Source organism: Phlebotomus argentipes, unplaced genomic scaffold (genome assembly GCF_947086385.1).
Source record: "Phlebotomus argentipes unplaced genomic scaffold, Phlebotomus argentipes genome assembly contig_5, whole genome shotgun sequence".
Taxonomy (NCBI): domain Eukaryota; kingdom Metazoa; phylum Arthropoda; class Insecta; order Diptera; family Psychodidae; genus Phlebotomus; species Phlebotomus argentipes.
This window is the reverse complement of record NW_026776165.1, coordinates 11423233-11444689: the sequence shown is the minus strand read 5'-3', so window position 1 is coordinate 11444689 and position 21457 is coordinate 11423233. Positions and strand designations below refer to the sequence as shown.

At 43.8% G+C, this 21457-nt stretch overlaps 8 protein-coding genes across 9 annotated transcripts; 5 read left to right on the top strand and 3 right to left on the bottom strand.

The window, feature by feature from the left end:
• Window positions 1-68: 68 nt before the first annotated feature.
• Window positions 69-3125, bottom strand: LOC132265791 (homeobox protein SIX6). Its single transcript, XM_059766565.1, has 4 exons — window positions 2887-3125; window positions 1154-1895; window positions 747-863; window positions 69-301 (listed from the first exon to the last, which is right to left on the bottom strand). Exons 1-4 carry the CDS (start codon window positions 3014-3016, stop codon window positions 184-186), a joined length of 1107 nt encoding a protein of 368 aa, XP_059622548.1. The 5' UTR covers window positions 3017-3125; the 3' UTR covers window positions 69-183.
• A 3833-nt stretch (window positions 3126-6958) lies between these two features.
• LOC132265568 (alpha-amylase A-like) lies at window positions 6959-8673 on the top strand. The gene is made up of 2 exons (XM_059766282.1): window positions 6959-7748; window positions 7811-8673. The coding sequence occupies exons 1-2, from the start codon at window positions 6982-6984 to the stop codon at window positions 8547-8549; spliced, it is 1506 nt and encodes a 501-aa protein (XP_059622265.1). The 5' UTR covers window positions 6959-6981; the 3' UTR covers window positions 8550-8673.
• Window positions 8674-8706: 33 nt separating this feature from the next.
• On the top strand, window positions 8707-10393 carry LOC132265569 (alpha-amylase A-like). Its single transcript, XM_059766283.1, has 2 exons — window positions 8707-9550; window positions 9613-10393. Exons 1-2 carry the CDS (start codon window positions 8790-8792, stop codon window positions 10340-10342), a joined length of 1491 nt encoding a protein of 496 aa, XP_059622266.1. The 5' UTR covers window positions 8707-8789; the 3' UTR covers window positions 10343-10393.
• A 446-nt stretch (window positions 10394-10839) lies between these two features.
• On the top strand, window positions 10840-12476 carry LOC132256019 (alpha-amylase A-like). Its single transcript, XM_059752198.1, has 3 exons — window positions 10840-11240; window positions 11306-11686; window positions 11741-12476. The coding sequence occupies exons 1-3, from the start codon at window positions 10840-10842 to the stop codon at window positions 12474-12476; spliced, it is 1518 nt and encodes a 505-aa protein (XP_059608181.1).
• A 63-nt stretch (window positions 12477-12539) lies between these two features.
• LOC132256018 (alpha-amylase A-like) lies at window positions 12540-14322 on the top strand. Its single transcript, XM_059752196.1, has 4 exons — window positions 12540-12565; window positions 12644-13072; window positions 13129-13509; window positions 13568-14322. The coding sequence occupies exons 1-4, from the start codon at window positions 12540-12542 to the stop codon at window positions 14295-14297; spliced, it is 1566 nt and encodes a 521-aa protein (XP_059608179.1). The 3' UTR covers window positions 14298-14322.
• Window positions 14323-14375: 53 nt separating this feature from the next.
• On the top strand, window positions 14376-16101 carry LOC132265939 (alpha-amylase 2-like). Its single transcript, XM_059766737.1, has 2 exons — window positions 14376-15812; window positions 15875-16101. Exons 1-2 carry the CDS (start codon window positions 14540-14542, stop codon window positions 16099-16101), a joined length of 1500 nt encoding a protein of 499 aa, XP_059622720.1. The 5' UTR covers window positions 14376-14539.
• Window positions 16102-16104: 3 nt separating this feature from the next.
• LOC132265941 (uncharacterized) lies at window positions 16105-17530 on the bottom strand. 2 transcript variants are annotated; one of them, XM_059766741.1, is made up of 5 exons: window positions 17403-17530; window positions 16928-17306; window positions 16716-16863; window positions 16290-16592; window positions 16105-16222 (listed from the first exon to the last, which is right to left on the bottom strand). In XM_059766741.1, exons 1-5 carry the CDS (start codon window positions 17442-17444, stop codon window positions 16105-16107), a joined length of 990 nt encoding a protein of 329 aa, XP_059622724.1. In that variant the 5' UTR covers window positions 17445-17530. The 2 variants fall into 2 exon arrangements, with proteins under 2 accessions (XP_059622724.1, XP_059622723.1); XM_059766740.1 differs by having other exon boundaries at window positions 16928-17530.
• Window positions 17531-17638: 108 nt separating this feature from the next.
• LOC132265940 (alpha-amylase B-like) lies at window positions 17639-19480 on the bottom strand. Its single transcript, XM_059766739.1, has 2 exons — window positions 18829-19480; window positions 17639-18771 (listed from the first exon to the last, which is right to left on the bottom strand). Exons 1-2 carry the CDS (start codon window positions 19215-19217, stop codon window positions 17661-17663), a joined length of 1500 nt encoding a protein of 499 aa, XP_059622722.1. The 5' UTR covers window positions 19218-19480; the 3' UTR covers window positions 17639-17660.
• Between the last annotated feature and the right edge of the window lie 1977 nt (window positions 19481-21457).

Below are 21457 nucleotides of genomic sequence, written 5' to 3'. Positions count from 1 at the left end.
CTTTCCTGTCCTATCCGGTTCTCTTCTTTCTGTTGTTGAGAAATGTAAGAGAGAAAAAGACAAGATGGTACAATTGCACATTATATTATTATTTTCTAGATTAAAATTATAATTACTTAAATCATAACTTAAAACTGTACTAAAGACGAATTACTGGCGTTGAGACAAATTCTATTTACAGCTTCACTGGCCATTGTAGACGACTTCTTGGTAGGAATGACCGTAGCTGGAGGAGTTGAAGAGCCTCCCGAAGTTGGCATCCACCGTTGGAGTGACGGGAATCACAGGCATGATCATATCACTGGAAAATACAGTGGCAAAAGAGAGGCTCTCGTCAAAACAAACGTGCCTTTTTCCTTATTTCTGCAATTGCATTCGCACTTTCTCGGCGCTATAAATTACAATCATTATTCAGCCCTTCGCAAATGCAATGGACTTGTTTACTCCTCTGGCCAATCTCTTGCGAGACTCCCAGAGAGAGGCAAATACACAAAACTCTCTCAACACATGTTCGCTGGACGCTGGCATCAAAGTTAATGATCTTGAGAAATTTGGGCCAACTTTTGTTGCGCGCAGGCCAGAAAATTCTCATGATTTACTGCTAAATTTGCTGGACAAGTGCAGAAAAAAGGAAGATGCCATCCTTGCCAGCATCCGTGCAACATGTTGAGGGGTTGTGAATGCGAAACGCATGTGTTCATCTGTGCATTTTCGGGGGGAGGCAGGAAATTGAGCTTGATTCTTACGTTCTCGTTTGAGGTGTTCTGTCTCGCTGACGACGGTTCTTAAACCAGTTGGAAACTTGGGTCATCGTGAGTCCCGTCTTCTTGGCCAAAGTTTTCTTCTCGTCCGGCGTCGGGTATCTGCAAAAGGCACGAAATGTTGTAATCTTTTGTGGCTATTAAAATAGTTTGGGGAAAATTTCCATGAAGCAAAAATTTATTGAGGAACTTTGGAAGTTGATATCGATGTGGAAAAGCTCAAATTTGATGATTTTGAGGGCTATTAATTCTCCTGAATCTATTTTAAATTAATTACATAACTTAGAAATGCACTAAAATTGATTTTTCGACGCATAATAATTTAGAAAATGCCCCTATTTGTTAACACAGAAGTTTTGCAGCGTAAATATTTGAAATTAAATTTTACTCGCCTATTCCGCGTGTAGCAGTCTTTGAGGGCATTTCGGCTGCGCTCCTTGAAGCAGTACACAGTCTCCTCGCCATCCCAGATGGTCTTGGGCAGTGGGTACTTCTTGCGCAGGCGGTACTTGTCCACGGCGCCCAACGAGCGCCCGCGCACCTTCTCGGCCTCCTTGTAGTGCGCCTTGTACCACAGGTTCTGCAGCTCCGTGTGGTACTTGGGCGGGAAGCAGTGCGACTCCAGCAGCGAGTAGAGCTCGTGGAACAGGCCGCGGTGGTAGGCCACGGCCGCCCGGGCGCGCAGCACACTCTCGTTGGTGCGCAACAGCTCACTGGGTGGGAGACTCCACAGGAACGTGGCCAGCTTCTCCACGTCGCCGCGCTGCTGTAGTGCCTCGCACATGCACTGCACCTGGTTGGCGCTGAAGGAGAGACACTTGCGACTGATCTCCGGATTCACCGTCATCGGCGCCATGCCCAGGAAGTTGTTGTTCTCCGCGATCTGGCCGGCGGCCGGCTGCAGCAGCGGCTCCAGCAGCGGCTTCGGCAACTGAGCGGAACTCATGTCGTAGGCCAGCGAAGTGGGCGGCGAGGATTTCTGCTGCGACGTCTCGAAGTAGCTCATGTCACTGCCAGAAACTTTCATCTCGCCGAAGTTGGAGTCTATCAACTTCCGATCATACTCTTTGTCCGCCGTGAAGGCTTGCAGCTTCTCAGAGAAGAACACCGTCTTCACGCCACAGCCTCGATACGCTGCAAGTTGACCAGAGATTCACGAGAGTTAAGAACTTGTTCTCTTCTTTTTCACCATATTTCTGCTTAAGTAGATCGCAATTTAAGATTTTGTAAAATACGAATCGAAGGGCGAAACCACAAAAATTCTTTGGCATTCCAAAAGCTACAAAAGCTCAGCTCTTGAAAGGAAGTAAAAGCGCTCAACGACAAAATAAAAGCATCTCACGAATGTCTTCTTGAAGTGGTGGAAAATAAAAGAGTTTCCTCAATAGTCAAATCTTAAGACTTTTTAATTCATTTTTATACATTTTCAAAACTCGGTGAGAATATTTTATAAAATGATTCTTTTTATGCCTCGATCTTGTCCACGCTAAAGGCATAATAAAAGCACAAATATGATTATAGATTTGAAATAAGAAAATATGCTTGAATTTGCAGTTATGACCTAATGGCCTAATTAGTCTTTAGATTGTCGTATTTAACTGTTCTTCTCCCAAAACTGTATGAAAACTTAGTTAAAATTCATTGTCGATAATTCTATTGTCGATCTTTTGCAAGGAGAAATTGATTCAATGAGATTCTTTAGTTCAGTTGCTTGAAAGCTCATAAATTTTCCACCCCGCAGGGAAGGTATGTAATTAGAAATTGTCCGACGGCAATTAATAATTAGACATTGGATTAGAACTTGGATAGGATTATCCTTGGATTTGCTTAATTTGCATAGCACTGCGAAAAAAGGTAATAACCGAAGTCACAATTAAAGGACAAATTGTGTTTACTCTGAAAGTCATGGGCTCGATAGACTCTACAAAATTTCAAGATTAGTGCGATTATAATACAGATAAATGTGACACTTTAATGAGCAATGGAATTTCAAATACGCTTTAAATATGATAAGAAGCTCAGAACATCTTCAGAATAGAGCACTTTTTCACACTTTGCACTCATTAGTAACACATTCCTAGCCATTTCGCATCCTGAAAATCACTGATATCCTCTTCATCCGCACCTGGAGTCGATGAGTTGAGGTAGAGTCCCTGATTCTGATAAGTGCTCTGCTGAGCCGCGGTGGGATTCGTGCCTTCGGACGTGCCAGAGCTCGAGTCCAAGTCTCCGATGGGCGACAGTCCCGTGTCCATCTCACACTCTTCACATTATACCTTTTCCGGACTCGCGGTGGCGCCCCAGAGAGAGGCTTCTGGACATGCGACAGAGCGAAAGCGATGTGCACACGACGAACGGCAGCCAGAGACTGAAAATGGATCCTTCCGAACGGGAGCGAAAGAGTGCGCGGCATTTCCCGACTGTGAAAAGGGAGCTGCATCGCTCCGCCCACGGCGTGTGATTGTCAAAAGGGAGAGGAAAAGCCTTGGTAACTTTCAATTTTCTCAGCCAGGCGTGAGAGTGAGGAGGAAAAGCCAAACGTAATTTCTCTCTCACTTCACATCTCGCCTTCCGTCTGGGCTGTGAAATTCAACGCCTCGTGGAGAAACTTCTCAATCATTCACGTGCTCAGGCGGCATTGATATGAATTTAGGCATTTTCCCGCTTCAGTGGCAACCGCGTCGCTCGGATGGCCATCCTAATTTTCCCGCATTTCCCGCTGATTGACACTGCGTGGAGTCCTGGCGTGAAGTGGCTTGAAAACAACCCAAATGATTGGCTCATTTTACACGAAGAGGGAGTGGCTTTCGCTCATATCCTTTTGTTATACTCACTCGCTCACCCTTCCCCGGCGCACTCGCTCCCCTGCTGTATTGAATGACACTCTGATCATCCCCAATGCAATAACACACTCAATTATGTGCAATTTCCAGCTAAACATCTAATCTCTGCAAATCAATGGCCAAAAAGGGGCTGTGCAACTCAATTTTCTGTGTTTGTGGTCTTATTTTAGGGCGATTGTTGGGAATTTTCACCTATTTAACTGCATGAATATGAAGGACACTTTCAAGTAAATTTCACTTCTCTTCAATTCCATTCATCATACATAAAAAGACACTGCATTAAAATGAGTATTTAGGTATATTATAAAGTCCTTTAATATTAATTTTAAATTATTCATAATTATTAAGATTAAAATGAAATAATTTGATGGTGTTTTAGCCTTCTAGACAAAATTTGTTTATTATATCGATAATCCACAATAATTTAACTAATTTTATTTAATTTGTTTATTACTGTCATTAGAATATTTTATAAGGAAAATTAAAGATTTCTTCAAAGTAAAAAAGATAGTAAAAATCAACAATTTCATCATGCGATTTTGTGTTTTTCTCAGCATCCATCAGACTTTTATTTGGTTCTTTTACTCTAAAGTTATTACTGAACTCAATTTCTTTTGAAATACCAAAGAAAATACATTTAATTCATGCCCTTTTTCTTGCTCTACTTCTTTGAAAATTTTGTAAAAAAAACAATTAAAAGTTAATGATGAGCAATATCTAAAACTTACTCATCGTATTTTCAAACTTCATGTTCGGCAAAACATTTCTCGGTGGCATGAAAATTCCATTTTCCGCATGGGGTGAATTTCTCCCTTCCTCAGCATAATTGGCTCCCTTGAGATTTATTTCACCGCCAATTTGAGCCTCGCGAACATTGAAATTCAATCGCGCTGTTTGAAAATAAATGCAGTGCGCTTTGGCAAATACTGTAAGTGCACAATCTCATTTACAGTGATATCCATGTCTTCATATCTAACAACAATAAAAAGAAGTAAGTGACGACGAATCATTGTTCATTCTGTATGCGATGTCAAGTGTACTTTCCCACGCAAGAAAATGCAAACAGTGTCAAAAGTGGCCTGAAGATCAAATTAAAGTCGCCAATTTGCTGACGAAAAGCCTTTGTGGCATTTGCAATAACAAGTGACAAAGACAAGAGGCGCGCAATAAAATTCCTCTTCATTCATTATATTCGATGGAGTGTGAGTTTTTATGTGAAATGCCTTTTGGGCTGAAGTGTTTTTCCTCGTGTTCTCTGCGTCCCCTTGGTGATCCACATTCCGAATTGATGCAAGAAGCTCATGCAATAGAGCGGATTAGGGACACTTTAGTGCGATGCGAGAGGTCCTTGGCAGGGTGTCCTGCAGAAACACCACTTCAGCAACTGAATCTCGCATTGTGGCAACACAAAGGGCAGGAAAATGTCATCAAATGTGGATTAGGGATGTTTTCCATTCACAAAATCTCTGCAATTTTATTGATGGTCGAGAGAAAGGTGCAAAAGGCGCATTTGGATTCATCACACATTTTACGGTCAATAGAATTCCCTTTTTTTGCTCCTGTTTACTCCATTTATGCAATATACAAGAATACGCAATGCTCCTCCCATTCTTCTCACCTTCCTTCTACTTTCGCGCGCGTGTGTGTGCTTGTCTTGCGTGAAGATGAAGCTCTCTTGGCGACGATGAGGGGATTTTCTTGATATATCCAACGGATTTTCAGCAGAGAAACCATTTTATAATTCACAGAATATTCCTCGGTGCAGATATAGGATGAGCAACAGTCTGCCGGATCCCGACGAAGTGTCCTATTTCGCTAATAAAGTATGTGAATAACAACCATCACAGGATTTAAGAAGGGTGAAATTGGGTTTTCACAGCGCAGAGCACACTCTCAGAGCTGAATATTCCATTGAGATGAGACTGGCTGGCTCTGGATTTGTCACTATGGCACATCGTTTTGTAATTTAACACCTTATGTTTGGTATTTCGTGCGCTCGAGAGCAACGAGAAAAACAGGAGTGAATTTGGGTGGATGGAAAATCATTCTGCAATTATTTAGCAAGTTTAATTATAACATTAAATATTAATTAGCAAATTAAATTGATTGAATTTAAACTATTTTTATCTCTAAAAGACTTGTTTACATGAAACATGCGTAAAATATGACTTAAAATAATGATGATTGAAATTTAATTTACTGAGATAAATGTTAGGAGATTTTATTCGCCTAACTGAAGAAATTTCAACGCTTCTCCTAATTCAACACTGGTTTTACCATATTCGAAGAGACAGAGAATTTATTTTCCACTGGAGTCCATTTTCACATAGATGAAATAACTGCTTTTAATCACGTTAAATCATTTTTAGTTTCAGGCTCTTTCACACCAAAACTGCTGAGTATGCCTAATGATATGCTAAAAAATAGCCAATTTTCAGATTAATTTGCACTTTATTATGTTATGAAAAGACACACACTCCCAATTATGGGACTTTTTAGCTGAAGAAAACGCTCCTGTTTTGTGTCGATGCGCCCATGCAGACCTAATCCCGTCATAAGCCGAGGCAAAAGGGTCGCCTGGTGCAGAATTATCTGATGAGATTACAGTCTGGGCATTTTGCCACCTTTTGGCTACTCAAAATATTTATCTGGAGCATAAGATCATGAGAAAAAAGTCTAATGCTTTGGCCTGTGATCGGAATTCCTGATTAATTCTCCCTCAAATTCATATGCATTCTTGTCACTGTGCTTCCCAACTGATGAGATGAAAATATTGAAACATATGTGGTAAATTGCTGAGGATGGTGCGAGTTCTTTCAACCCTCCCATGGCTAATTAATCAAGGGGTTAGAGAAAGGGGTGCAATTATGTTGTATGTTTGCAATTTGATCCACTCTGGGTGAACGAAGTGTGTTTAGTTTGTGCACTAATTAAGCCATAATTATGATGCGTTGAACCGCAAAAGGCCCAAAATTTGATTTATTTGCCGTGGAAGGTGTCAAATTTTATTCACCATCTGACTTTAACATGATTTCTTACTCTGCCTTCACTCTTGTGGCCGCTCTAAGATGCCCAGGGTGACATTGTGCCTAGCAAATATATGTGATTACAAGGACTATACAAGTGTAATCTCTAATTCATCGCGATTTGCCAGATAATCTCGTGGTGGAGTTTTATCAATTTAAGAATTCACACTCCATTCATGCTCTGGCCTTGACTTATATTCATTAGCGCAACCGATCTTTGGTGTGATAGCAAAATCAGATTGACAATTTGTCACGCGTGTCCAGTATTATTTGCATTTTTCCCCGCGTGTATAAATAGAGCTGGATGAATCAAATATGCATCACAGCTTTAGTGTGGAGTGAGTGTGAAAAATGAATTACAATCTTTGCTTTGTGATTTTGTTGGTTGTTTGGACTAATGATCAGGTTGAGGGCCAATTTAACCCTCACTTCTTCCCCGGTCGCAGTGTTATTGTGCATCTGTTCGAGTGGAAGTTCTCTGACATTGCCACTGAGTGTGAGGAATATCTTGGGCCGAATAGCTTCGGGGGAGTTCAAGTGTCGCCCGTGAGTGAGTGCGTCATTTCCCCGAAGCGAGCGTGGTGGGAACGCTACCAGCCAGTATCTTATGCCATCATCAGTCGCTCAGGGGACGAACTGGACTTCGCGGACATGGTAAAGAGGTGCAATGAGGCCGGAATCCGCGTATATGTCGACGTAGTGTTCAATCACATGGCGGGCGGCGAAGGAGAGGTGATTGGAGTGGGAGGAAGCATTGTGAGTCCCCAGGAGAGACTCTATCCTCACGTTCCCTACGGACCGGATGACTTCAATTCGCCCTGCCTCATTGAGAACTACCAGAACGCGAAGGAGATCAGAGACTGTAGTCTGCTTAACCTTCCAGACCTCAATCAGAAGTTATCAGATGTGCGAGCGAACATGATTGAATTTCTTGATCGCCTCATCGATTTCGGGGTGGCGGGATTTCGAGCTGATGCTGCCAAACACATGTGGCCAGATGATATAAAGTACATTTTTGGCAATACTAAGAATCTGAACAAAAAGTTTAGCTTTCCCGACAATGCCAGACCATTTCTCTACCAGGAAGTCATTGATATGGGCAATGAACCGATATCAAAGTAAGTTGAAAGCCCAGAAATCTCATATTGAAAGCTTTAAAATCATATATTTCGTTGTACAGAAATGAATACACAACCAATGGCGTAATTACCGAGTTTCTCTCCTCCGCTGAAATTGGCAACATTTTCCGCCACAAGAAGCTCAAGGAGCTGATCAAGTGGGGAACAGACGAGAGATTCCTCCGATCTGACAGAGCCCTTGTCTTCGTGGAGAATCATGACAATGAGCGTGGACATGGAGCTGGCGGAAAGGACATCCTCACCTACAAGGACGGAAAGCGCTATCTCATGGCTGTTCTCTTCATTCTCGCCCATCCTTACGGCATCTCGCGCATCATGAGTTCCTACGACTTCTCCAACAGCGACGAGGGGCCTCCGATGAGTGCCGAGGAGGAGATCCTGTCGCCAATCTTCAATGAGAGAGGTCTCTGCATCAACAGCTGGATTTGTCAGCATCGCTGGCCAGGAGTGGCCGGGATGGTGCAGTTCAGGAACGCTGTGGCCGGAAGTGGAATAGTCAACTGGGCAGACAATGGAGAGCATCAGATTGCCTTCTGCCGTGGCGAATTGGGCTTCGTAGCCTTCAACGGTTACACCATGTCCAATCTCAACTCCACTGTGAAGGTCTGCTTACCACCGGGAATTTACTGCGACGTCATCAGCGGCGAAGTCGCCCTGGATGGGTGCACAGGACTCGAGGTCGTGGTGAAGGATTCCGGATACGCCAACATCTTCATCCCGGGCGATTCACCGACAGGCGCTCTCGCCATTCACTGGGGTTCTCTCTATCTGGCGAAATGAGTGCATCTGAATGATCTAAATATATAAAACACTTAAGCAAATATGTATCTAATGTGCAAAAACACACATCATGTTTTATATTTACTGTTTTCTCATACTCGATAAAGCAAATCATGATTTTTATGATCTTGAGATGCACCTGAAGCTCATTTTTTCCTCTACTTTGATGCTCCAGATGCGTATAAAAGGCAGTCTTTTAGAGTTAAAAGTCAGTCAAAGTCTTCCCTTTCGAAAGTAATCATGAATATTCGCGTGTTTCTTCTATTTTTAGCGTTCTTCTTAGTTGACTGTCAATTCGATCCTCATTATGTTGATAAGCGAAATGTGATTGTTCATCTCTTCGAGTGGAAGTGGAATGATATTGCAACAGAATGTGAAAATTTTCTCGGGCCAAATGGATTTGCTGGAGTTCAAGTGTCGCCCGTCAACGAAAACTGGGTGTCAGACAACAGAGCTTGGTATGAAAGATACCAACCAATGTCCTATATGCTCACAACCCGTTCAGGCGATGAGGCAGAATTTGCGAATATGGTTAAAGTTTGTAACAAAAATGGTGTTCGCATATACGTTGATGTTGTCTTCAATCACATGGCTTCTGGATCTCTGGGCAGTAACATTGTGGGAACTGCTGGATCTTCAGCTGATCCTGACAGCTTCTACTACCCGGCAGTTCCTTACAGTAAAGGAGATTTCCATCCTGATTGCACCATAACAGACTATCAAGATGTCTATCAAGTGAGGAATTGCCAGTTGAGCAGCTTGAGGGATCTCAACCAGACAATTCCCTACGTTAGACAGAAGATTATTGATTTTCTGGACCACCTAATCGACTTAGGAGTGGCTGGCTTCAGGGTTGACGCTGCTAAGCACATGGATCCGAAAGATCTGCGCTACATTTACAACCATGTGAAAAAACTGAATAAAGAGGCCGGATTCAAGGCTGCTGACAAGGCTTTCATAGCCCAAGAAGTTATTGATCTGGGAGGAGAAGCTGTAACATCGTGAGAAAGCATTATTTTCTTAATAATTCCCCAAAATTCTTGTGGTTTTTCTTTACTTGCAGACGCGAATACACATCATTGGGCATTGTCACTGAGTTTAAGGCATCGGACGATCTGGGAAAGGCCTTCCGTGGTCAGATTCCTTTAGCAGAACTGGATAAGTGGGGCCCTTCGTTTGGACTTTTGCCATCGAATAGAGCTCTTGTTTTCGTGGAAAATCACGACAATGAGCGCGGCCACGGAGCTGGAGGAGCGAATATTTTGACCTACAAAAATGGGAAGATCTACAGAATGGCGGTGATTTTCAATCTAGCCCACTCTTATGGAATTCCGCGCATTATGAGCAGCTTCGAGTTTGATGATTCAAGCCAAGGACCTCCGCATGATGACAGCAATAACATCCTGAGTCCGCAATTCTCAGCAGACGGGACGTCTTGCGCCAATGGATGGGTTTGCCAGCATCGCTGGCCAGCACTGAGGAACATGGTGAAGTTCAGGAATGCCGTGGGCAATGCTCCAGTGGTGGCGTGGCAAGACAACGGCTCCAATCAGATTGCCTTCTCAAGAGGAAATAAGGGATTTGTTGCCTTCAATAATGACGTTGTTGATCTCAATCAAAAATTCCGCACCAGATTAGCTGCAGGGACGTATTGTGATGTCGTTTCTGGAGAGAAGATCGACAATTCGTGCACAGGAAAGACACTTCTAGTGAGAGGCTCTGAAGTGGCAGTTATTCTGAGAGCAGATGATGAATATGGAGTTGTAGCGATTCACTCTTCGTCCAAATTGTAGTACATTTATGATTTTTTGTAAGAATTAAACAAAAATACAAAAACTATCCATCATAATTGGTCACTATTCTGACACTATCAATTTCTTTTCACCTGAAAATTATAAAAATGTCAGACAAGGTTCTTCAACTTTCATGCACTGATCTAGAAAAGGAAAGGAAAGCACTAATTTATTACTCTTGCTTTCTTTTTTATAATCTTTATTTCTATGGGTGTACGATAATAGAATGAATTCGAGGTCAATTGGGAGGTTTTTTCCATTAGTATTGAAATATTCTGTCTGAACTGAGTTGAAGAATAAACATTTGAGGTGTGCGTAACCATTTCAAAATATTTTATTTTCTGGTTATTTTATCTTAATTGGAGTGAAATTTGTCAACACCTGTTTAAATTGAATGTATATTTTTTAGCACATCAGAAGATAAAGATTAAGCATATAAATGTAAAATTTCCTCAAGTGTTTTTCAGTGAGACTTTGCTCTTTAACTACAAACCATCATGAAGTTCTTTTTGTTTTCTATTCCAATTCTAATTGGACTTGCGCAGGGTCAGTTTGACCCTAACTATGTTCCGGATCGAAATGTTATTGTGCACCTCTTCCAATGGAAGTACACAGATATTGCGAATGAGTGTGAGAATTTCCTGGGCCCGAATGGATTCGCTGGAATTCAGATTGACTCCCCTGCTGAGAATGTCATTGTCACTGAAGCCCAGTATAGTGGCTATCCGGATCGTCCTTGGTGGGAGCGCTATCAGATCGTGTCCTACAAGCTTGACCAAACGAGAGCCGGAAGTTACGCAGAGCTTGCAGACATGATTAGCCGGTGCAACGCTGCCGGTGTCCGGATCTACGCTGATGCTGTGTTCAATCATATGGCTGGCCTGGGAGCACTAATGGAGTAAGTAAATGCATTTGAGATTTACAACAAACTGAGACAAATATAATTAACTCTTGATGTTGCAGAGGAACAGCAGGATCGACGGGAAACTCTGTTATCAGGAGCTTTCCTGATGTGCCCTACATAATTACTCACTTTCACATTCCCTGTGGCATAAATGACTACAATGACGCAAACCAAGTGCGAAATTGCGACCTTGTTGGCGCTCCCGATCTCAACCAGGCTCTTTCTTACGTCAGGGGCAAGATTATAGACTATCTAAATAGCTTGATTGGTCTCGGAGTAGCTGGATTCCGTATTGACTCAGCGAAGCATATCTGGCCGCAGGATTTACAAGCCATCGCGAGTAGTTTGGCAGATCTGAACACAGCCCACGGATTCGCTCCTGGCAGCAGACCATTCATCTATCAGGAAGTCATTAATGTGGGCCCCGAAGCTGTGTCAAAGTATTCTTAACTTCAAAATCCCACAAGCAATCACTAAAATTTGGTCATTTTCAGATATGAATACACTGATATAGGAGACGTGACGGAGTTCCTGTACTCTGTCTCCATCGGAGGTGTTTTCAAGAAATTCGAGGGACATCATTTAAGTGAATTGGCCAATTGGGGTCAACCGTGGGGCTTCTTGCCATCGAATCGCGCTCTGGTCTTCGTTGAGAATCACGACAACGAGCGCGGCCACGGCGCAGGAGGAGATCTAATTCTCACCTACAAAGACGGCAAAGTCTACAGGATGGCTGTGTCATTTGGCTTGGCTCATCCTTATGGAGTCTCTCGTATCATGTCTTCTTACGATTTCACGGATACCGAAGTTGGACCTCCGATGGACGCGAATCAAGACGTCATTTCGCCCAGCATCAATCCTGACGGCTCCTGCGGAAATGGATGGGTTTGTCAGCACAGGTGGCATCAAATCTACAGCATGGTTCGCTTCAAGAACGTGGTGAAGGATGCTGAATTGAGCAATTGGTGGTCGAATGGAAACAACCAGATCGCTTTCGCTCGAAGCGGACGAGGATTCGTGGCCTTCAACAACGAAGGATCGGACATGAGTGTCAATCTGCAGACCTCGCTTCCGGCTGGGACTTACTGCGACGTGATCTCGGGAGGCAAAGACGGCACGAGCTGCACTGGAAAGTCCGTTGTGGTGCAAGACGACGGAACGGCGGACATCGTCATCGGTGCCGCGGAAGATGACGGAGTTTTGGCCATTCATATTGATGAGAAATTATAAATCCTATAAAATTTGATTTAAGCTCTCAAAGAAGCCTTTGAAATACAGCAATTGAGAGTGTGTATGCTTTTCATGTGTCCAGCTTCTGTGTATCAAAACACTCTTTCTGATTAATACGTCAATATGATTTACTTAGCTGCCCTTATCGCCACATGATAAATCACTAGTGGCCAGTATAAAAGTGGGAAACGCTTTACTCAGTTCTTCAGTAACACTTTGAGCATGAAGCTGCTTTCTCTGCTCCTCCTGACCTCCGTGGCCCTTGTCCGGGGTCAGTTCAACCCGAACTTCGCCTCTGGGCGAAATGGAATTGTGCATCTCTTCGAGTGGAAGTGGGAAGACATTGCTGCTGAGTGCGAGAGATTCTTGGGGCCGAATGGCTTCGCTGGAGTCCAAGTGTCGCCCCCAAATGAGAATGTCATTGTGACGAATCGCCCTTGGTGGGAGCGTTATCAGCCCATGTCGTACAGACTTGAGACGCGATCGGGAAATGAGCAACAATTTGCGAATATGGTGTACAGATGCAATAACGTCGGAGTGCGCATTTATCCTGACATTGTGATTAATCACATGGCTGCCGCCCATCCAGTTATGATGTGAGTAATGCTGGAAATTTCGCTATACAAGAAACTTACCGATTTCCCATCCCTAGCGGAACCGGAGGATCAACTGCTAACGTTGCCAATAGGGACTATCCGGGCGTTCCTTACAGCGTTCACGACTTCAATACACCTTGCTCAATAGATAACTACCAAGATCGCTATCAAGTGCGCAATTGCGAGCTCGTTGGACTGCCAGATCTTAATCAAGGTGTGGCCTGGGTCAGGGACAGAATGGTTGAGTATCTCGATCACTTGGTGGCTCTCGGAGTCGCTGGCTTTCGTGTTGATGCAGCTAAGCACATGTGGCCAGGAGATTTGGAGATTATCTATGGCAGAGTGAGGAACCTGAATGTGGTTCACGGCTTCCCAGCCAATGCCAGGCCGTTCTTCTTCCAGGAAGTCATAGACTTGGGCAATGAAGCTATTTCTAAGTAACTAACACCTTCGGAAAACCTAAAAAATTTCCCTCTAATCATTTCCCACTTTCAGACATGAATACACAGGCTTTGGCGTTGTGACGGAGTTCAAGTTTTCATCGGATATCGGAAGGGTTTTCCGAGGAAACGATCAACTGCACCACCTTTCCAATTGGGGAGAAGGATGGGGATTTTTGCCATCGCATCTGGCGCTGGTCTTCGTTGAGAATCACGACAATGAGCGAGGCCATGGCGCTGGAGGAGATCAAATCCTGACCTACAAGAATTCCAAGCAGTACAAAATGGCTGTGGCATTCACTCTTGCCCATCCATTCGGCATCCCGCGCATCATGTCCTCCTTCGCCTTCACCGACACCGACATCGGTCCGCCAATGGATGGAAACCAGAACATCATCTCGCCCAGCATCAATGCCGATGGCACGTGCGGAAACGGATGGGTTTGCCAGCACAGGTGGCGCCAGATCTTCAATATGATCAGGTTTAGGAACGAAGCGGGATCTGCTGGACTCACAAACTGGTGGTCCAATGGAAGCCAACAGATTGCCTTCGCTCGCTCAGGACGAGGATTCGTCGCCTTCAACAATCAGGGATCGAATATGAATGTTAATTTGCAGACTTCCCTTCCGGCTGGCAATTATTGCGACGTGATTTCGGGAAGTGTGTCCGGAGGCTCTTGCACAGGAAAGACAGTGACAGTTCAGGCAGATGGCAATGCAAATATTGTCATTGGAGCTGCAGAGGAGGATGGAGTTCTGGCTATTCATGTTGGCGCAAGATTGTAATAAAATCATTCTTTGTTAGATATCAGATGAAGACTTTAAACTGGGAGTAAAATTCCAGTATTGATTAGATTTGTTCACGACTCGATGGTGTGATTGATACTCATTGACTCTTGTTAGTGTATCGTAAAAATCCGTCCAGTTATCTGAAGAATGTCTTTAGCTGCCAAAACCAAGATTGATCGCTCCTGTGAGAGTATAAAAGTCATGCAGATCTTATAGATGGAGTCATTGTGAATTCAAAAATGAGGCAAGTGAGTGTGATCTTTGTGTTGTGCTTCTTGGCATTGGCCAGTGCGCATCATTGGCCAAACTTCTGGGATGGTCGAACAGGTATTGTTCACCTATTCGAGTGGAAGTTCAAGGATGTGGCGGATGAGTGCGAGCGCTTCCTGGCACCGAAGGGATACGCTGGAGTTCAGTTGTCGCCTGTGAATGAAAATGTGATCATCCGGAATCCCAATCGACCTTGGTGGGAGCGCTATCAACCAATTTCTTACGTCCTGACAACAAGATCTGGAAATGAGAACGACTTCCTGGACATGTCGAGGAGATGCAATGCAGTCGGAATCAGGATCTACGTCGATGTGCTCCTGAATCACATGTCAGCGGACAATCATCCCTCTGACGGAACTGCTGGAAACTATGCAGATACCTCGGCTAGACAGTGGCCAGCTGTTCCGTACGGCCCCAATGACTTCAACCCGCGATGCAGCATCTACAACTGGGACGATCCGGTGGAGATCAGAAACTGCGAACTTGTGGGCCTGCACGATCTCAACCAGGCATCTGAACACGTCAGAAGCATGCTGGTGAACTTCTTGGATCACTTAGTCGAGCTGGGAGTGGCTGGATTCCGTGTTGATGCCGCCAAGCACGTTTGGCCTCACGATCTGGAAGTCATCTACAACAGAGTCAGGAACCTGAACACAGCCTTCGGATTTCACGCCAACAGTCGACCCTTCTTCTACCAGGAAGTCATTGATCTGGGCGGCAATCCCATCCGGTACGAGTACACTCCTCTGGGCGCTATCACTGAGTTCAAGTACTCAGCTGAGATTGGAGGAGCTTTCCGCGGATGGAATGATCTGAGGTGGTTGTACAACTTCGGTCCCGCGTGGGGATTTGTCCCATCAGACGTGGCTCTGGTGTTTGTGGACAATCACGATAATCAGAGAGGTCACGGAGCTGGAGGTGACGCCATTTTGACGTACAAGAACCCGAAGCAGTACAAGATGGCAACGGCTTTCACCATGGCCTGGAATTACGGCACGATCAGACTGATGTCTTCCTTTGCATTCGACGACGGCGATCAGGGACCTCCTCAGGACAGCTACGGAAACATCATCTCGCCGTCCATCAATGCCGACAACACTTGTGGCAATGGATGGGTGTGTGAGCATCGCTGGCGGCAGATCTACAACATGGTTGGCTTCGCCAATCAAGTTAAGGGCACAGGAATCAATGACTGGTGGGACAATGGCAGAAATATGATTGCCTTCTGCCGTGGCGATCAAGGTCAGAGGCAAAAGTGAAACAATTATAGCGAACAGAGTACTAGATAAATTATCTTTTCTCAGGTTTCATCGCTTTCAACAATGAAGATCACAACTTCAGTCACACTCTGCAGACTTGCTTGCCGGCTGGAAGGTACTGTGACGTCATTTCTGGCGAAAACATTGGCGGAAGCTGTTCCGGTCTCACCATCACCGTCGATTGGGATCAGACGGCGCACATCACCATTCCTGCTGATTACTATGACGGCGTCGTTGCCATCCATCGTGGTGGAGCTTCAAGAATCGACTAGTCGTCAGTAAACCTCCCAATTGATTTCGCGATACATATTCCTGAATTTGCTCATCCAGAAGTCTGCGCAGTCCTTGGAGCAGAAGATCGCGCTGAACACTACTCCACTTGGATTTTGAAGTCTGAAAGCCCATATAGGAAAAATCAGTAAATAAATGCAATGTTCGTCAGCACGTGCAGAAGAGTTACTTTTTGAGGAGAACAAAGTGGCACTCCTTGAAGATGGGACTGGAACAGAAGCCATTGCCACAGTGTCCGATGGGGCCCATCTTGATGTAGTGCAGAATAATTCTGGGCACAAATTCGGCAAGGAGACAATCGAGAATTGGTCCCCAAAAGTTCGTGTAGATCTTCCTGATGCACAACTCAAAGAGACTGAATGGAATACGGGTAGATCTCTTGTGGACGTCAAAAACACCGCGAGGCAGATTAAACCAGCGATTGTCTTCAGGTGAAAACAGCTTAACTAAGTTGTCTTTCTGGATGTTAAGTCTTCAAAAGAGAATGATGACAACACAGTGAGAGATATGAAAAATGTCTTAATTTGCGCAACAATTCTAACGATGAATGACAATTAATTCGATGAGAATGTTTTTAAATAACTCCTCAACTCACAAAGGGCAGTAAATTGGCAATGGTTCCATCCATGGTTGAAGAAACTTCTCATAGACGATTGGAATGTGAGTGAGCTTCTGGTTATCGAACGCCCTCACGTGAACTAATCTCGGGCCAACGACGTAGGGCAGATAAGACAGAGCGCAATCTTCAAAGAAAGCCTCTAATCAGTGAAATGTTGCTGAAAAATTGGCATTAAAAAGCCTCCTAACTGTTTATATCGAAGTAGATGAGCTTGCAGAGATCATAAATTCTCGGTGGAATTTCTGTCAGCAGGTGATTTCCGCGGAAGTTGATTTCCAACAAATTCGTGCAATTTCCCAGTTCATTTGGCACGATTGTCAAGAGATTCTTGCTCACATCGAGCGCTTCTAGGCTCTTGAGAAAGCCAACTTGTCTGGGAAGTGTTGCGATCTCATTTTCACTCACATTGAGACACTTTAGCTTCAAAAGTGCGCCAATTTCGGCTGGCAACTCTCTCAGGCGATTCCTGGACACATCGAGGAACTCTAGATTGACGAGATATTGAATGTCCGCTGGGATCTCATCGATGAGATTGCCAGTGAGGTGAATAAATTTCAGATTGGTCATCTGAAACAACCACAGTGGTAAGCACTCAATAAAGTTCTCCTTCAGGTATATTTCTTCCAAGCGTTCACTGGCAGTTTGCACTTCAGTCGGAAATACCTTCAAGTCGCGATAACTCCAGTGCAACACATTGAGATTCATGACGAACGGGGGAAAATGCAGAGAGGAAAAGTCACTTATTCACTGTGAAAAATCTAGTTCAAGACTAACTGAGATGAGATTTTATAAACAGAAAGAGAAAATTTTGGCACAGATCTTCGAATTTATTTTTATCATACAATCAACTGTTGACGCGACGTCATAAGCAAGTGTGCGAGGAAGAAATTGTCACTGTGAGAGTATAGTTAAAATTATGATTTACAGTTTTTCCTTCAAGTGAATGGCCAGAACTCCGTCATCTTCCGCGGCACCGATGACGATGTCCGCCGTTCCGTCGTCTTGCACCACAACGGACTTTCCAGTGCAGCTCGCGCCGTCTTTGCCTCCCGAGATCACGTCGCAGTAAGTTCCAGCCGGAAGCGAGGTCTGCAGATTGACACTCATGTCCGATCCTTCGTTGTTGAAGGCCACGAATCCTCGTCCGCTTCGAGCGAAAGCGATCTGGTTGTTTCCATTCGACCACCAATTGCTCAATTCCGCATCCTTCACCACGTTCTTGAAGCGCACCATGCTGTAGATTTGATGCCATCTGTGCTGACAAACCCATCCGTTTCCGCAGGACCCGTCAGGATTGATGATGCGCGAAATGATGTCCTGATTGTCGTCCATCGGCGGACTTTGGTCAATATTGGTGAACTCAAAGAAGAATGAGGACATAATTCGGGTGATGCCGTAAGGATGAGCAATGTTGAAGGCCACGGCCATTCTGTAGGGTTTTCCATCTTTGTAGGTGAGAATCTGGTCTCCAGAAGTTCCGCGCTCGTTGTCGTGATTCTCAACGAAGACCAGAGCGCGATTTGATGGCAAGAAGCCCCAAGGAACACCCCAATTAGCCAGTGCGTCCAACTGATCGTTTCCCCTGAAGGTGTGACCAAGATTGTATGAGGCAGAAAACTCTGTCACAGCGCCTAAGCCGGTGTATTCGTATTTTGAGACCACGTCAAAGCCAACATCAATAACTTCCTGGTAGAAGAATGGCCTGGTGTTCTCCGGGAATCCATGTTTGGTGTTCAAATTGCGCACTTTCCCATAGATTAGCTCCAGTTCAGATGGCCACATGTGCTTCGCGGAATCTACCCGGAATCCAGCCACACCGAGAGTGACCAAGTGATCAAGATATTCCACTATTTTCTCCCTGACATACTCGAGTGTGTGATTTAGATCAGGGGCACCGAAGAGTCCACAATTGCGCACTTGCGCCGCATCATTCCAGTCTTCAATTAAGCAGGAAGTGTGAAAGTCTTCGGCGGAATAAGGAACAGCGGGATATGATCTCTCCACACCATCAGCTGTCGATCCTCCAGTTCCCCTGCAAAATTGCAAATAGTTAATTACTTTAGAACAACTTTACTATGGATTCACGTACACCATATTCGCCAGGGAGCCCATATGATTGAAGACAGCATCGGGATAAATCCGTACACCAACGTCGTTGCATCTGCGCACCATGTCTGCGAACTCCTTCGCATTGCCGGACCTTGTTTTCAGCTTGTACGATATGATTTGATAGCGCTCCCACCAAGGACGGTTGCCGAATGGATACGGAGGATCCGTGACGATGGCATTCTCAGCTGGAGATGAAACTTGCACTCCAGCAAAGCCTTTCGGTCCCAAGAACTCTTCGCACTCCACCGCGATGTCGGTCCACTTCCACTCGAACAGGTGCACAATCACATTGCGCTTTGGCGCAAAATTAGGATCAAACTGACCCTGTGCAACAACACTAAAGCTCAAGAGGATTACTAGAGGCAACATGTCACAGGAAAATCGCACTAGATACTGAAGAGGTCCACCAAAAACTGCTTGCTTTTATACTATTATGCAGATTTCCAGAAGACTGTTAAGCAATTTTACCCAAATGTTACGCGATGGAAGATAAGACGAAATGAAATAAACTTGAGGTGAAAGCTAGAACAGACATTTGATATCGTATCCACACAAACTGTTGTGAATTTATTTGTACGATAAGTTTGTCTAAAATATGTGCGAAAAATGTAAATAGACTCAGCTTATTCTTAATTAATACAAAAATGAGACCAAGAAAATTATGTTTGGGAGCTATTTATAATATTTAAAAACCAAATTATACTACCTAATTTATTTGAGAATTTTGAAGGTTTAGGGATAATTTATCGCATTAAGAGAAAAACGTCAAAAGTCGCTGAATCAACGAATTTGATGAATTTTGTATGAAATGTTTCTGTTGATTACAATATCTGTTGTTTACTTTTTTGATAATTATCGAGAAGTTCAAACTGATCAAATATCGGTGAAAGATGTTTAAGACGTTTTAATTAATTTAATTATGACATTCAAATGACAAAATATCTAAATGACCTGTAAAGTTTGTACAACTTCTTAAATTTCACTCGAAACATTCGTCTACTAATGAAGATATCACATTCCAAAAGTCGGATCTTCATTTGCAAGCTCTAAACTAAGCAAATTCACTGTCAGAACGCTTGTTTAGTGTGCTAATCCACAAACACAAGTGGGTTACAGTGATTAGCGACATGTTGACAGAGTCTCACGATAAGTTCTCTGCATCTGGATTTAAATGCTAATGCCACTGAATAGGAAATAAATGTTTTCCCCACACAATGTTCTCTCATGACGTCGCTACAAAATAAACCCGTCTTCAGTAGTGTTGAAAGGGAATTTTCAGTTCTTTCCGCATCACAGCATTCTAAGAAGCTGTATTGAATGTGGAGAAAAGAATTCCAGTGTGCAGAGGAAAAACCACGCGGAACTGATGTTGATGGAAGGGTTCGTGATTGTCCAGTGACAGGATTCCAGCGAAAATGGGGATTTTAATGATAATTATGATTGCTTATGTGGAATTTATGCTGGGTAAGAATTTCGGGAAAAGTTCTACGCTTCAGCATCGAGGCGATTCTATTGAAAGCTCTTGCAAAAAAAACGCAAACATCTTTCGTCTCGTGATGTCATTGAACTATGAATATTAATACTCTCTCATAGTCAGGCGTGGATAACGTGAATTTTTTCTGCACTCCAACTTGAGTGTAGAGATTGAAGATAGAATGGGGAATTTTTCAGCCTGAAAGCGGACAAAGTAATTGCTTTTTTTCTCCTTCACCACTTTTCAATTAATTCGCAAAATCTAATTCTGAAGTGGTTTCGGCGGGTGATGCGCGAGGAGGCTCGATGATATATATGGACAGGGATAAAAAGTCAGACCTTTCGCGAGACGGATGGGGAAAAAAGAGAGGAGAGACTTCACGTGAGCACTAAGGAAAAATCAACATGAGTGAGCGCGTAATCAGCTGAAGAAAACGTGAACGCATATTACAATTGCCCCGTGTTATCGGGTTTGTGAATGTGTGTTGATTGAGTCAATACTTTGAAGTTGGCTGGTTATATTCCGGGGAAGAAGCTCAAGTGATAATGCAATAATTGTGTGCTCTGCTATAAACGGCGGCTGCTTCGTGGATGATACACCAATAAAATTTCTGTGATCGTAGAAACAATTTCCAGCCTATTATCATGATTTATCACCACAGCTCTGGCATGATACCTAACATTGTAGCTCACTTACAAATGTAGACATTATTGTGAAATCTCATAAGACCCCATTTGGGGCTTTTGGACGATCTGTGGAGCTTTCTTCGGATCTTATCACGCAAAGTTTGTCCTCATCGCGATCGTCCATTTATTCGTCATAGTCAGCGGCACGCAGAGAATAGCTCAGTTTGTGGACTATTATGTAATTTAGAATAATACTTTTGAGATCACTCAAAATTTCACGGTGTTTGAACATGAGTCAGCCTTTGCATTGGAGCGTACGCTAACTAAACTCATCTATTGGACACAGGATACAGCAATTGGACTGTCACATTGTCTTTGTCAACTCTCAGCACGTCTTTCTGACTACTTAGCGACCTAATATGCATCTCGAGCATGGCTAAGGCTGTGTGACAATTAAATTAGCTTTCAAAACTACTGATAAAAATTTCCAAAATGAAATATTAATGCGA